Source organism: Pistacia vera, unplaced genomic scaffold (genome assembly GCF_008641045.1).
Source record: "Pistacia vera cultivar Batoury unplaced genomic scaffold, PisVer_v2 Contig268, whole genome shotgun sequence".
NCBI classification, from domain to species: Eukaryota; Viridiplantae; Streptophyta; class Magnoliopsida; order Sapindales; family Anacardiaceae; genus Pistacia; species Pistacia vera.
The window spans coordinates 112,833-125,394 of record NW_022196077.1 but is presented as its reverse complement, the minus strand read 5'-3'; the positions used below and the strand labels follow the sequence as shown (position 1 = coordinate 125,394).

Sequence of the window (12,562 nt, the reverse complement as noted above, 5' to 3'; positions counted from 1 at the left end):
CAGTGTCACAAAATCGAACATTCTGCGAGCAAAGGAATATAACTTAGACTGTACCTGTTGCGATTCGAAAGAAATAACATAAGCAGTTTGTATAAGATAATAGTTCAAAATGAAACAAGTAAATTGATCAAAAATTGGACTATCTTTGCCGGAGGAGTGTTGGTTAGAAGGATTGAAGAAATGCGAAAATTTAGTAAAAAAGAAATGAAGGCAGTGTGTACCAGCCAAACGATGGATGTAGGCGAAAAGCAAACTTACCAGATAAGAGCAATTTTCAAACTATTGTTTGACGTTGGAGAAAATTTTAGATGCATATACAATGACAAAGTTTTTTAATAACAAGAAGTAGCATTTACGATTGGAAATGACTTAAATACTTTCATGATTGAAATGGGAAGTTGCTGTTGGCCGACAGACACATTTAAGAAAGTTTCATGAGCTTACAAACAAGTTTTGGTAGATTTCACATGTTGTTTTGGTGTAAAGTTGATGTCATTTACACATCACAATACTGTTGTCAGGAATTGCCATCTTCTCATTTTTTTTTTTTTTTTTCAGTTTTTGCATGGTCTAAAACTTGGATACTGATCTCTTTGTCAGTCCCTATCGTCTGGCCATTCTGGTTGGTTCTTGTTGCCAGTGGTGTCGTAAGTTTAAGTTGGGCTTCCAGATCTTATCTACAAGTAGGCAGGGTCTCACTCTTCAATGACCTCATGTAAGAAACATTATCTTCAAAATCCCTCACTTTGGGGAGTTTTTAGGTAATGGACTTGGCCCTTTAACAATGGAGAAGTGGGTTCTTTGGAATTGTGATGGACAACTAATGGTCCAACTCTTCCTGAACTGCAAGAGCATTGGCTTAGCCAACCCATCAAAGGGCTTGGGCACAATTGTGAGGAAGCGGGAATCCATTTGAGTACTATCGAGTTCTTTTCATATATGCTTTCATAAAGTTTATTGTGTTGCAAACTTGAGTCCATCTTAATGGAGCTCATTTGATGATTGAAAATCTTTGACCAACAGAAATCAGAAGACGGGAGTTTCATACAAGCATACAACACTTGACAGAACTCTTTTCTCATAAGGGATGAACAGAAATCTTGAAACTAAAACACAGATACAGGGAATCAAATGATCTGGAACACAAATTGTCCTATATATATGAGAATTTATAACAACCACAATCCCACAAAGTCTCATATTAAATAACCCATTGCACCAATTCAATCCCAAGAATCATGTTATAGGTGCTTCACCACTGCCAAAGTAGCATATCAATACATTTGAGAATCTGGGCGAGAGGCAAACTATAAAACATACACCACATAGTTGAAAGCTTGGAGGAAAACAAAAGCAGAAGGCATATTTCTACCTTGTATCACAAAACCTATGCAAACTACAGCATTCACAGTAGAGGCAAAAGGTATGCAAGCCACCAAATTATATTTCAGATCCCTAGGCCATAACCCCGATCGCCATAATCCAACACCATGCTTCGTAGCCGCGCTGATCTCACGCTGTTTGAACGGCGAAGTTCATCCAATATGCATAAACATTTAAGGTTCTTTCAGTGCTTCTTCCTATTACCTTTCCAAGCCAAGAATAACTGATCCATGAACTGTATAGTCCACTCTATGACCAGCTTTCCAAGTGTCTCCCTAACATTATTGAAGCTGAAGCAACTGCTAGAGATCCTTGCACTTTCTTGTTGTCATTCATATTTCTGTTGAAATTTGTGGGAGGATGTCTAAAACTGTCAAACCGGTGCGGTTCCTCACAAAAATAGTCCACACCATACCAGCTCTTGCCAATGTCCCCTTGCCTATTAAAGCTACCATAAAAGTTCCAGGGGTTTTCTCTTCTTATATTTATCGTAAAGGTATCCCCCACATATCCTGGGAATCTATTCATATCTATGGTTAATTTGTATGATATGTCTGAGACCATTGAACTTCCCTGCTTCTGGCGTTCTGATTGGTAACTCTTGAAGTTGCTGAGGTCTTCTGTTAGCATTTCTCGTGTTCCTTTTCCTTCTAGATTTCTTCTTCGAAGTTTGAGAGAATCTAAATTTGAAGGTACTGCATTCACCCAAGGGAAAGGACTCATCACATCTCCAACCATCTCCTCTCTTATTGTTGTAACCAGGGTAATCTTCTATCTTAAAGCCGACGCACTCGATTAATGACAGGGAGTTTCTATAAGCAAGTTCCTCAAGAGTTGCTGAGGAGTGTCCAACTGTCCATCAAACCAATACACATCTTTTCCGAACAATGATACAGTATCACCTTTAAACTTAAAATGAAAGTATTAAACCGTTAGTTCATTACAATCTGATGATAATAAGATGAAAGTTAAAAGATAAGTTTTTTTTTTTTTTTTCCTTTTTCATGCAAAAAGAGTAATTTTTAACTAATTGGACTGCAGAAGACAGATGAATATGTGGAGACAATGTAATGTATTGTATTGGTATACCGTATGAATCAAGAGAAGAGGCGCAGATGTTTGTAGCAGAGCCAAAGGAAAGGGCTAAAGACAAAGAAAAGGAGAAATCTCCTTCACTCACTAGAAGAAGTTGATGGGTTGATGAGTAATGTGTCACCCATTTCTCTTCTTCTCCTTTAGCAGCCATAGCCATCACATCAGAGATTCACAGGAACACAAAGAGACTATGAAAGTTGGTGAATACTTTTGTATGGGGGAAAATTATCAGAAGATCAAAAGATTTTCTTCTCTCATTGAAAGCAAGCAGGAATATTTTATTTAACTTTTTAAATTTGTCTCTAGCTGTCATGTCACCTCACCTGTGCTGACATATGTATTTTTGCTATTTTTTTTTTCAATTTTTTTTTTAAATTATTATTAAATATGAAAAAATATATGTAAATATATATTTTTAGAGACAATCTTTAATAAAACAACATTCATGCTCATGTCCAATTACTTAAGAGTTTAAATCTTAATAATTAACGTGAGTTGCACTCATTTATAGATATGCATATGTTGTTACGAAAACTCGTAACAACTAGTGATATCCAATCAGTCACAACGGGACTTGATAGGATGTATGCGTGATTAAAATTAACTCCATATGTGTAACGATTTGAGACTAAACTAAACACCAATCTACTAATCAATCACACAAGGAATCAAGAAACAATCAAACACACACTCAAGATTTTACCGTGGTTCACTTGCTCTAGATTTGAACAAGTTATGTTTATGTTGAGCTCTAAAACACCGAGGCTCGCTGCACTAAGAAGATTAATGTCGTTTACAGAGTACACTTTCAGAATCTCAAACACAACCCAACTCACTTTGCTAATCTAACACAACTCTTTTACCATAACCTTCAAACCCAAGAGAAAGACTTCCNAATAAAAATATCGTTTAAAGAAAATTACAAATTTAAGAAGTATGAGAGGCGTGTCTTAATTCCAGAATATGATATTATGTATTATTAGAACAACGAGAGAAGTATACATTGAGAAGTAAAAACAAAGTATACCCATCCCCCAAAGATCAGATTACAAAGACAAATTTCAAATTTCAGCTACGACTCTACTCATGTGTGCGACAGATTTAGTTGCTTTGAGCGATAAGCTTCCCATCATGTATGGCAGATTTAATTGCTCTGCTCGTGCGATGTTAAAGCTTGCCAGATATGACAGGTTTTTTCCCGCTCTGCTTGTGTGTATGATATTTCTCTTTGTACTTATTCTAGTGAGAGCTTCAGTATCAGTTTGCTTCATTAGAAATGAACTAACAAAGTATACAGTTAATAATATTAGGTTTAATATCAGATATTAAAATTTAAAATTACAAAATCAGATAAAATATATAAATATATTTCTAATTTATTAATATCAATTTAAAACAAATAATTTAGATAATTGTAATGTAATTACAGAAACATTGGGTGCGTTTGGTTTATTATTTTGGATATAATTTTGTGGATAGTATTGGGTTGTTGGATAGGAGAGTATTACGAGATAAACTTTAAAAATTTATGAAAAAGCCCTTAGATTTACTAATTTAATTAAAGACTCTAATATATAAAATAACAAAAACACCCTCCCCACCTGCAGTGCCAGATTTCGGCCACCACTGCCGGAATCTGGTTGGAAAATTTTGTTATGACACAGACAGGTCGGATCTATGCCGTAACGCGTCGTTATGGCCTTTTCCGGCTAGATCCACCACGGATCTGGTCGGAAAAGGCCAAATCTACGAACTGTTGTGGCTGCGACTGCCGGAAAAGGCAGAAACGACGGCCATCTTTGGCCGTCAGCGTTGGCCAAAGATATGGCCGTCGTTGACGGCAGATCAATGGATCTGGTCGGAAAAGGCTAGATCTGGCCATTACCGACTATTTCCGGTGGCTGTGTGACTATTGTGATAGATTCTAACTACCACCGACGGTGGTTGCCGAAATCTGGCAGGTATTGGTAGGTAGGGGTGTTTTTGTTAGTTTTTAAACTTTTTTTCTAAGGGGTATTTAATAAAATTAATAAACTTATAGAGTCTCAAGTAATTAAAAAAATAGACTAATATTTTGAGAATAATGTGCCAAACAACATTTAAAAAATAAGATTAAAAATATGGATAAAAACAATAAGCCAAACGCACCCACCCATTGTTTTTTAGAAAGTATTGAGTGTTTATTTTATACTTCAAGGTTTTCGAAAAAAAAAAAAAAAAATTTACAAAACTATCTACTTGGTGAGTATTTTTAGCTTCCCTATTAAAATTCTCCCCTCGAGGTCTTGACAGGGACCATGCTGAACAGTGATTTTTCATCGAGGTTGGATAGTTTTATTTTGCATCGATTTTCCATCGAGGTTGGATGTTTTCATTTTGCATGTCATATCGCATATAATGATATAGACTGTATAAGGGTTATCACCCATACACTTATTATATGCATATTTCCATATATTTTGTTTGTTTGTAGGGCCTGAAACCCAGTATTTGAGAATCTGGGATGGATCACGGAGGCAAAACTATACAACATACACCACATAGTTGAAATCCTTGGAGGAAACAAAAGGAAAATTCATAGCATCACAAAACCTACGCAAAACTAGTATTCACAACAACTAGAGGCAAAAGGGTAGGCAAGCCACAAAAGTACATTACAAATCCAACACCATGCTTCGCAGCCGTGCTGATCTCACACTGCTCGAACCCAACACCATGCTTTGCAGGCTGCAGCCATGCTGATCTCGCACTGTTTGAACTGCGAAGTTCATCCAAATGCATAACCATTTAAGGTTCTTTCAGTTGCTTCTTCCATATCCCTTTCCGAGCCAAAAATAAGTGATCCATGAACTGTACAGTCCACTCTATGACCAGCTCTTCCAAGTGTCTCCCTGATAATATTGAAGCAACTGCTAGAGATCCTTGCACTTTCTTGTTGGTCATTCATATTTCTGTTGAAATTTGTGGAAGGATGTCTAAAACTATCAAACCTGTGCGGTTCCTGAACAAAATAGTCCACACCATTACCAGCTCTAGCCAATGTCTCCCTTGCCTTATTAAACCTGTGAGGTCTTCTGTTAGCATTTCTCTTGTTCCTTGCCCTTCTAGATTTTTTCTTCGGAGGTTGAGAGAGTCTAAAACTATCAAACCTGTGCGGTTCCTGAACAAAATAGTCCACACCATTACCAGCTCTAGCCAATGTCTCCCTTGCCTTATTAAACCTGTGAGGTCTTCTGTTAGCATTTCTCTTGTTCCTTGCCCTTCTAGATTTTTTCTTCGGAGGTTGAGAGAATATAAATTTGAAGGTACTGCATTCACCCAAGCGAAATGATTCATCACATCTCCAACCATCTCCTCTCTTATTGTTGTAACCAGGGTAATCTTCTTTCTTAAAACTGACGCACTCGATTAATGACAGGGAGTTTCCATAAGCAAGTTCCTCAAGATACCACTATCCGTCAACATGCCGCTTGCATTTCTGAAAAAACCCTGCACAAGACTCCTATGCATCCTGTCAAAACAGATTATGATGAACATTTGCAATCAGCTATATTCAGAAGAAGGAACACAAAATCCCAAGAGTTGGAATAAGGCAGCTCACTTAATCATATGCAAATTATGTTCCTTCCATGATAGCCCGCATGAGGAAAGTTGAAGATGATTCGATCAAACTTCCTCATTCGCAAATGAGGATGAAGCTTCATTTTGGTTGCATCCACAACATGTAAAATGTATGCTCCCAGCTTCTCTAGAGTTCGCAAATTTGATTTTGCTTTCTTGTATTCGTTGACCACAATTACTAATCGATCGAAAATTAATTACACAATTTCCCCAAAGAGGCAGTTAAATAAAAAAATAATAACAGATAAAGATCGTTTTTTTTTTTTTTCTTTTTTTATGCGAAAGGAGCAATTTTTAACTAATTGGACTGCGAAAAACAGATGAATATGAAACGATATCACCAAGTTCATAAATAAGCATCCATGTGTGTGTGGAGACAGTGCAATGTATTGTATTTGTATACCGTATGAATCAAGAGAAGAGGTGCAGATGTTGAAAGCAGAGCCAAACGAAAGGGCCAAAGACAAAGAGAAGGAAAAATCTCCTTCACCCACTAGAAGAATTTGATGGGTTGATGAGTAATGTTTCACCCATTTCTCTTCTTCTTCTTCTCTAGCAGCGATAATCATCACGTCAGAGACTCACAGGAACAGGGAGAGACTATGAAAGTTGGTGATTATTGTTCTATGGGAAGTGGGAAAAATATCAGAAGATCAAAAGATTTTTCTTTCTCTCATTTAAAGCAAGCAGGAATATTTTATTTAATTTTTGAAATTTGCCTCTGGCAATCCTGTCACCTCACCTGTGCTGACACATTTGTTTTTCCTATTTTTTTAAATATAAATTTCTAGAAAGTCTTTAATAAAACAACATTCTTGCTTTAAAATCTTAATAATTAACACTCATTTATAGATGGGTAATGCTATCCGGTGTGCTTCGAATTACGTGACTAAATTTTATTACATTATTTGACGCATAAATTCTACATAAATTTTTTTGATAACTTTATTATTTTCTTTTATAGATGTACAACTCGCCTTGAGATGGGATAAAATGCATTTGTGAGTAAAATTAACCAGTAGATTGGAGAATTCACAACGTGAGAAAAAAAAAAAAAAAAGGGTTTTAAAATGATTTCATAAGTTAGAACTAAACTTATATCCATTTTTATGTTATGAAAAATGTTTCCTTTATAGTTTAATCTTACAATATTCTCTTATAATTCTAACATAATAACAGATTAATATTATCACGTTAACTTCTAATATACTTAAAGCACCCAAAGGATTATTGGGGAAGGAACAATTATTCCTTATAGAGGAACAATTATTCATTTCATAAGGAATTAATGTTCATTATGAAAAGAGAGGAACAACTATTCTCTTCATAAGGAATAATTGTTCCTTATGAAAAAAAAGATTATTCCTTTCACAAGGAATGGCAATTCCTTTATAAGAATAATCAACCATTTTTTTAGTTTAATCAAAATCATTTTGTACTTTTAATATAGTAGAACTGATATGATAACATCAACTCAGTTATTACGTCGAGTTTATAAAAGAAATTTATGAGAAAATATTGTCAACGTAGCATTACTGTTATGTTATTGGTTAGTATTTGCTTTACAACAGCGAGAAATATGACGAGCAAAGTTGAACTCTCTGCCAAGGCGCCAAGACAGTTTACGTGAATTGGAAAAAGAGAGAGAAAGTCCCTCCATTCGGGTAAAAAAATCAGATTATATATGTAATTTAACTTGTGGACAATGTTTAACTTAAAAACAAACACTTTAACTTGTAAATGTGACCGATAAACAATAGTAGAATATTGGGTCACGTGGCATCGTTGGATTAACCACACAACAGCATACATACAGAAGAATTTACTACATCCATAATGAAATTGATTCATCACTTGAGAAATTTGGATATTCATTTGATGACGATGAATGCAACATGTACCAAATAATATCCAAAATTACAGTCTCAATGAAAGATTAAGGTTTTCATTTGGAATGTCTACACATAAATTAGATAAAATTTCAACCAAGTAGACATAAATTAGCTTCACAAATTAGTGTTGTTGCCAATTTTGGCATCGACCTTCACAGAATTCTTTTCTCAAATGTCACCATTATAACAATCACAAGCCATGAAAACACAAATCAATCAAATAACCCTTAAGCAAAAACAGACTTCTAAATACTGTCCTCTTGAGTTTACATTGTCCAAAGCTCAGTGTCACAAAATCGAACCATTCTGCGAGCAAAAGGAATATAACTTAGACTGTACCTGTGGCGATTCGAAAGAAAATAACATAAGCAGTTTGTATAAGATAATAGTTCAAAATGAAACAAGTAAAATTGATCAAAAATTGGACTATCTTTGCCGGAGGAGTGTTGGTTAGAAGGAATTGAAGAAATGCGAAAATTTAGTAAAAAAGAAATGAAGGCAGTGTGTACCAGCAAAACGATGGATGTAGGCGAAAAGCAAACTTACCAGATAAGAGCAAATTTTCAAACTATTGTTTGACGTTGGAGAAAATTTTAGATGCATATACAATGACAAAGTTATTTTAATAACAAGAAGTAGCATTTACGATTGAGAAAATGACTTAAATACTTTCATGATTGAAATGGGCAAGTTGCTGTTGCTGCCGACAGACACATTTAAGAAAGTTTCATGAGCTTACCAAACAAGTTTTGGTAGATTTTCACATGTTGTTTTGGTGTAAAGTTGATGTCATTTACACATCACAATACTGTTGTCAGGAATTGCCATCTTCTCATTTTTTTTTTTTTTTTTTCAGTTTTTGCATGGTCTAAAACTTGGATACTGATCTCTTTGTCAGTCCCTATCGTCTGGCCATTCTTGGTTGGTTCTTGTTGCCAGTGGTGTCAGTAAGTTTAAGTTGGGCTTCCAGATCTTATCTACAAGTAGGCATGGGTCTCCACTCTTCAACTGACCTCATGTAAGAAACATTATCTTCAAAATCCCTCACTTTTGGGGAGTTTTTAGGTAATGGACTTGGCCCTTTAACTAATGGAGAAGTTGGTTCTTTGTGAATTGTGATGGACAACTAATGGTCCAACTCTTCCCTGAACTGCAAGAGCATTGGCTTAGCCCAACCCATCAAATGGGCTTGGGCACAATTGTGAGGAAGCAGGGAATCCATTTTGAGTACATATCGAGTTCTTTTCATATATGCTTTCATAAAGTTTATTTGTTGTTGCAAACTTTGAGTCCATCTTAATGGAGCTCAATTTGATGATTGAAAATCTTTGACCAACAGAAATCAGAAGACGGGAGTTTCATACAAGCATACAACACTTGACAGAACTCTTTTCTCATAAGGGAGTGAACAGAAATCTTGAAACTAAAACACAGATACAGGGAATCAAATGATCTGGAACACAAATTGTCCTATATATATGCAGAATTTATAACAACCACAATTCCACAAAAGTCTCAATATTAAATAACCCATTGCACCAATTCAATCCCAAGAATCATGTTATAGGTGGCTTCACCACTGCCAAAAGTAGCATATCAATACATTTGAGAATCTGGGCGAGAGGCAAAACTATAAAACATACACCACATAGTTGAAATGCTTGGAGGAAACAAAAGCAGAAGGCATATTTTCTACCTTGTATCACAAAACCTATGCAAAACTACAGCATTCACAAGTAGAGGCAAAAAGGTATGCAAGCCACAAAATTATATTTCAGATCCCTAGGCCATAACCCCGATCGCCATAATCCAACACCATGCTTCGCAGCCGCGCTGATCTCACGCTGTTTGAACGGCGAAGTTCATCCATATATGCATAACCATTTAAGGTTCTTTCAGGTGCTTCTTCCATATACCTTTCCAAGCCAAGAATAACTGATCCATGAACTGTATAGTCCACTCTATGACCAGCTCTTCCAAGTGTCTCCCTAACATTATTGAAGCTGAAGCAACTGCTAGAGATCCTTGCACTTTCTTGTTGGTCATTCATATTTCTGTTGAAATTTGTGGGAGGATGTCTAAAACTGTCAAACCGGTGCGGTTCCTCAACAAAATAGTCCACACCATTACCAGCTCTTGCCAATGTCTCCCTTGCCTTATTAAAGCTACCATAAAAGTTCCAGGGGTTTTCTCTTCTTATATTTATCGTTAAAGGTACCCCCACATATCCTGGGAATCTATTCATATCTATGGTTAAATTTGTATGATAATGTCTGAGACCAATTGAACTTCCCTGCTTCTGCGTTCTGATTGGTAACTCTTGAAGTTGCTGAGGTCTTCTGTTAGCATTTCTCGTGTTCCTTTTCCTTCTAGATTTCTTCTTCGAAGGTTGAGAGAATCTAAATTTGAAGGTACTGCATTCACCCAAGGGAAAGGACTCATCACATCTCCAACCATCTCCTCTCTTATTGTTGTAACCAGGGTAATCTTCTATCTTAAAGCCGACGCACTCGATTAATGACAGGGAGTTTCTATAAGCAAGTTCCTCAAGAGTTGCTGAGGAGTGTCCAACTGTCCATCAAACCAATACACATCTTTTCCGAACAATGATACAGTATCACCTTTAAACTTAAAATGAAAGTATTAAACCGTTAGTTCATTACAATCTGATGATAATAAGATGAAAGTTAAAAGATAAGTTTTTTTTTTTTTTTTTCTTTTTTCATGCAAAAAGAGTAATTTTTAACTAATTGGACTGCAGAAGACAGATGAATATGTGGAGACAATGTAATGTATTGTATTGGTATACCGTATGAATCAAGAGAAGAGGCGCAGATGTTTGTAGCAGAGCCAAAGGAAAGGGCTAAAGACAAAGAAAAGGAGAAATCTCCTTCACTCACTAGAAGAAGTTGATGGGTTGATGAGTAATGTGTCACCCATTTCTCTTCTTCTCCTTTAGCAGCCATAGCCATCACATCAGAGATTCACAGGAACACAAAGAGACTATGAAAGTTGGTGAATACTTTTGTATGGGGGAAAATTATCAGAAGATCAAAAGATTTTCTTCTCTCATTGAAAGCAAGCAGGAATATTTTATTTAACTTTTTAAATTTGTCTCTAGCTGTCATGTCACCTCACCTGTGCCGACATATGTATTTTTGCTATATTTTTTTTCAAATTTAAAAAAAAAAATTATTAAATATGAAAAAATATATGTAAATATATATTTTTAGAGACAATCTTTAATAAAACAACATTCATGCTCATGTCCAATTACTTAAGAGTTTAAATCTTAATAATTAACGTGAGTTGCACTCATTTATAGATATGCATATGTTGTTACGAAAACTCGTAACAACTAGTGATATCCAATCAGTCACAACGGGACTTGATAGGATGTATGCGTGATTAAAATTAACTCCATATGTGTAACGATTTGAGACTAAACTAAACACCAATCTACTAATCAATCACACAAGGAATCAAGAAACAATCAAACACACACTCAAGATTTTACCGTGGTTCACTTGCTCTAGATTTGAACAAGTTATGTTTATGTTGAGCTCTAAAACACCGAGGCTCGCTGCACTAAGAAGATTAATGTCGTTTACAGAGTACACTTTCAGAATCTCAAACACAACCCAACTCACTTTGCTAATCTAACACAACTCTTTTACCATAACCTTCAAACCCAAGAGAAAGACTTCCTAAGCTTCTCTACCCATGAAGGAAACACCACCTTCACTAATCAACCTAAATGATTGCACAAAGATTACAAGAATTGGAATAAACTGAAGCAGCCCTAGCAAAGTAAAATACAGAGTCGAAGAAGAAGAGAGCTTATTGTGTTGTTATGTACTGTCGCGTTAAAATGAAGAGCTACTCCTTTTATACCTTGACTTTTAAGTGAAATAATAGCCCTTAGATGTGTCTCTAATCAGCGGTCAAGATTGCAAGATGACTTGAATCTGCAACAGTTCACTTACACTGGTACGCTGCGTTTTTGGCTTCAAATGTTAACATTAAAACTGCAGCATTTCACTTAACCTGATACACTGCGTTTTAGCTTCACATTTTAACATTCTCCACCTTGAAGCTAACAAACTCCTCTAGGTTGTCCCTCCATTAGTGTAGCAAGCTTCTCAATGTTTCTTCGCAGCTCTAATGTGTTACCTTATATGCAGTAGATCCAAGCAATTTTGAACTTTGATGCAGTCACAACCTTGGTCCCCATATCTGCTGGATTTTCTTCAGTTTGTATCTTTTCCAGGAGTAGTTGTCCACTTGAAATGAGATCCCTCACAAAATGAAACTTCACGTCTATGTGCTTGGTTTTCTCATGATACACAAGATTTTTGCTCAAGTGGATGACACTTTGACTATCCGAATAGACAGTCACAAGTCCATACAGCAGGTTGGCTTCTTGTAGGATTCCTTGCAGCCATATGGCCTCCTTGAAAGCATCCGTGACTGCCACATATTCAGATTCAGTTGTGGACAGTGCAACCAAAGGTTGCAACTGGGATTTTCAGCTCACACAATTTTCTCTAAGCGTAAAACAGTATGCAGTA

At 36.0% G+C, this 12,562-nt stretch overlaps 1 protein-coding gene across 1 annotated transcript; it reads right to left on the bottom strand.

Annotated features, from left to right (window-relative positions):
* Positions 1-5,102: 5,102 nt before the first annotated feature.
* Positions 5,103-6,668, bottom strand: LOC116133300 (heavy metal-associated isoprenylated plant protein 41-like). The gene is made up of 3 exons (XM_031419014.1): positions 6,503-6,668; positions 6,090-6,277; positions 5,103-5,929 (listed from the first exon to the last, which is right to left on the bottom strand). The coding sequence occupies exons 1-3, from the start codon at positions 6,666-6,668 to the stop codon at positions 5,246-5,248; spliced, it is 1,038 nt and encodes a 345-aa protein (XP_031274874.1). The 3' UTR covers positions 5,103-5,245.
* Between the last annotated feature and the right edge of the window lie 5,894 nt (positions 6,669-12,562).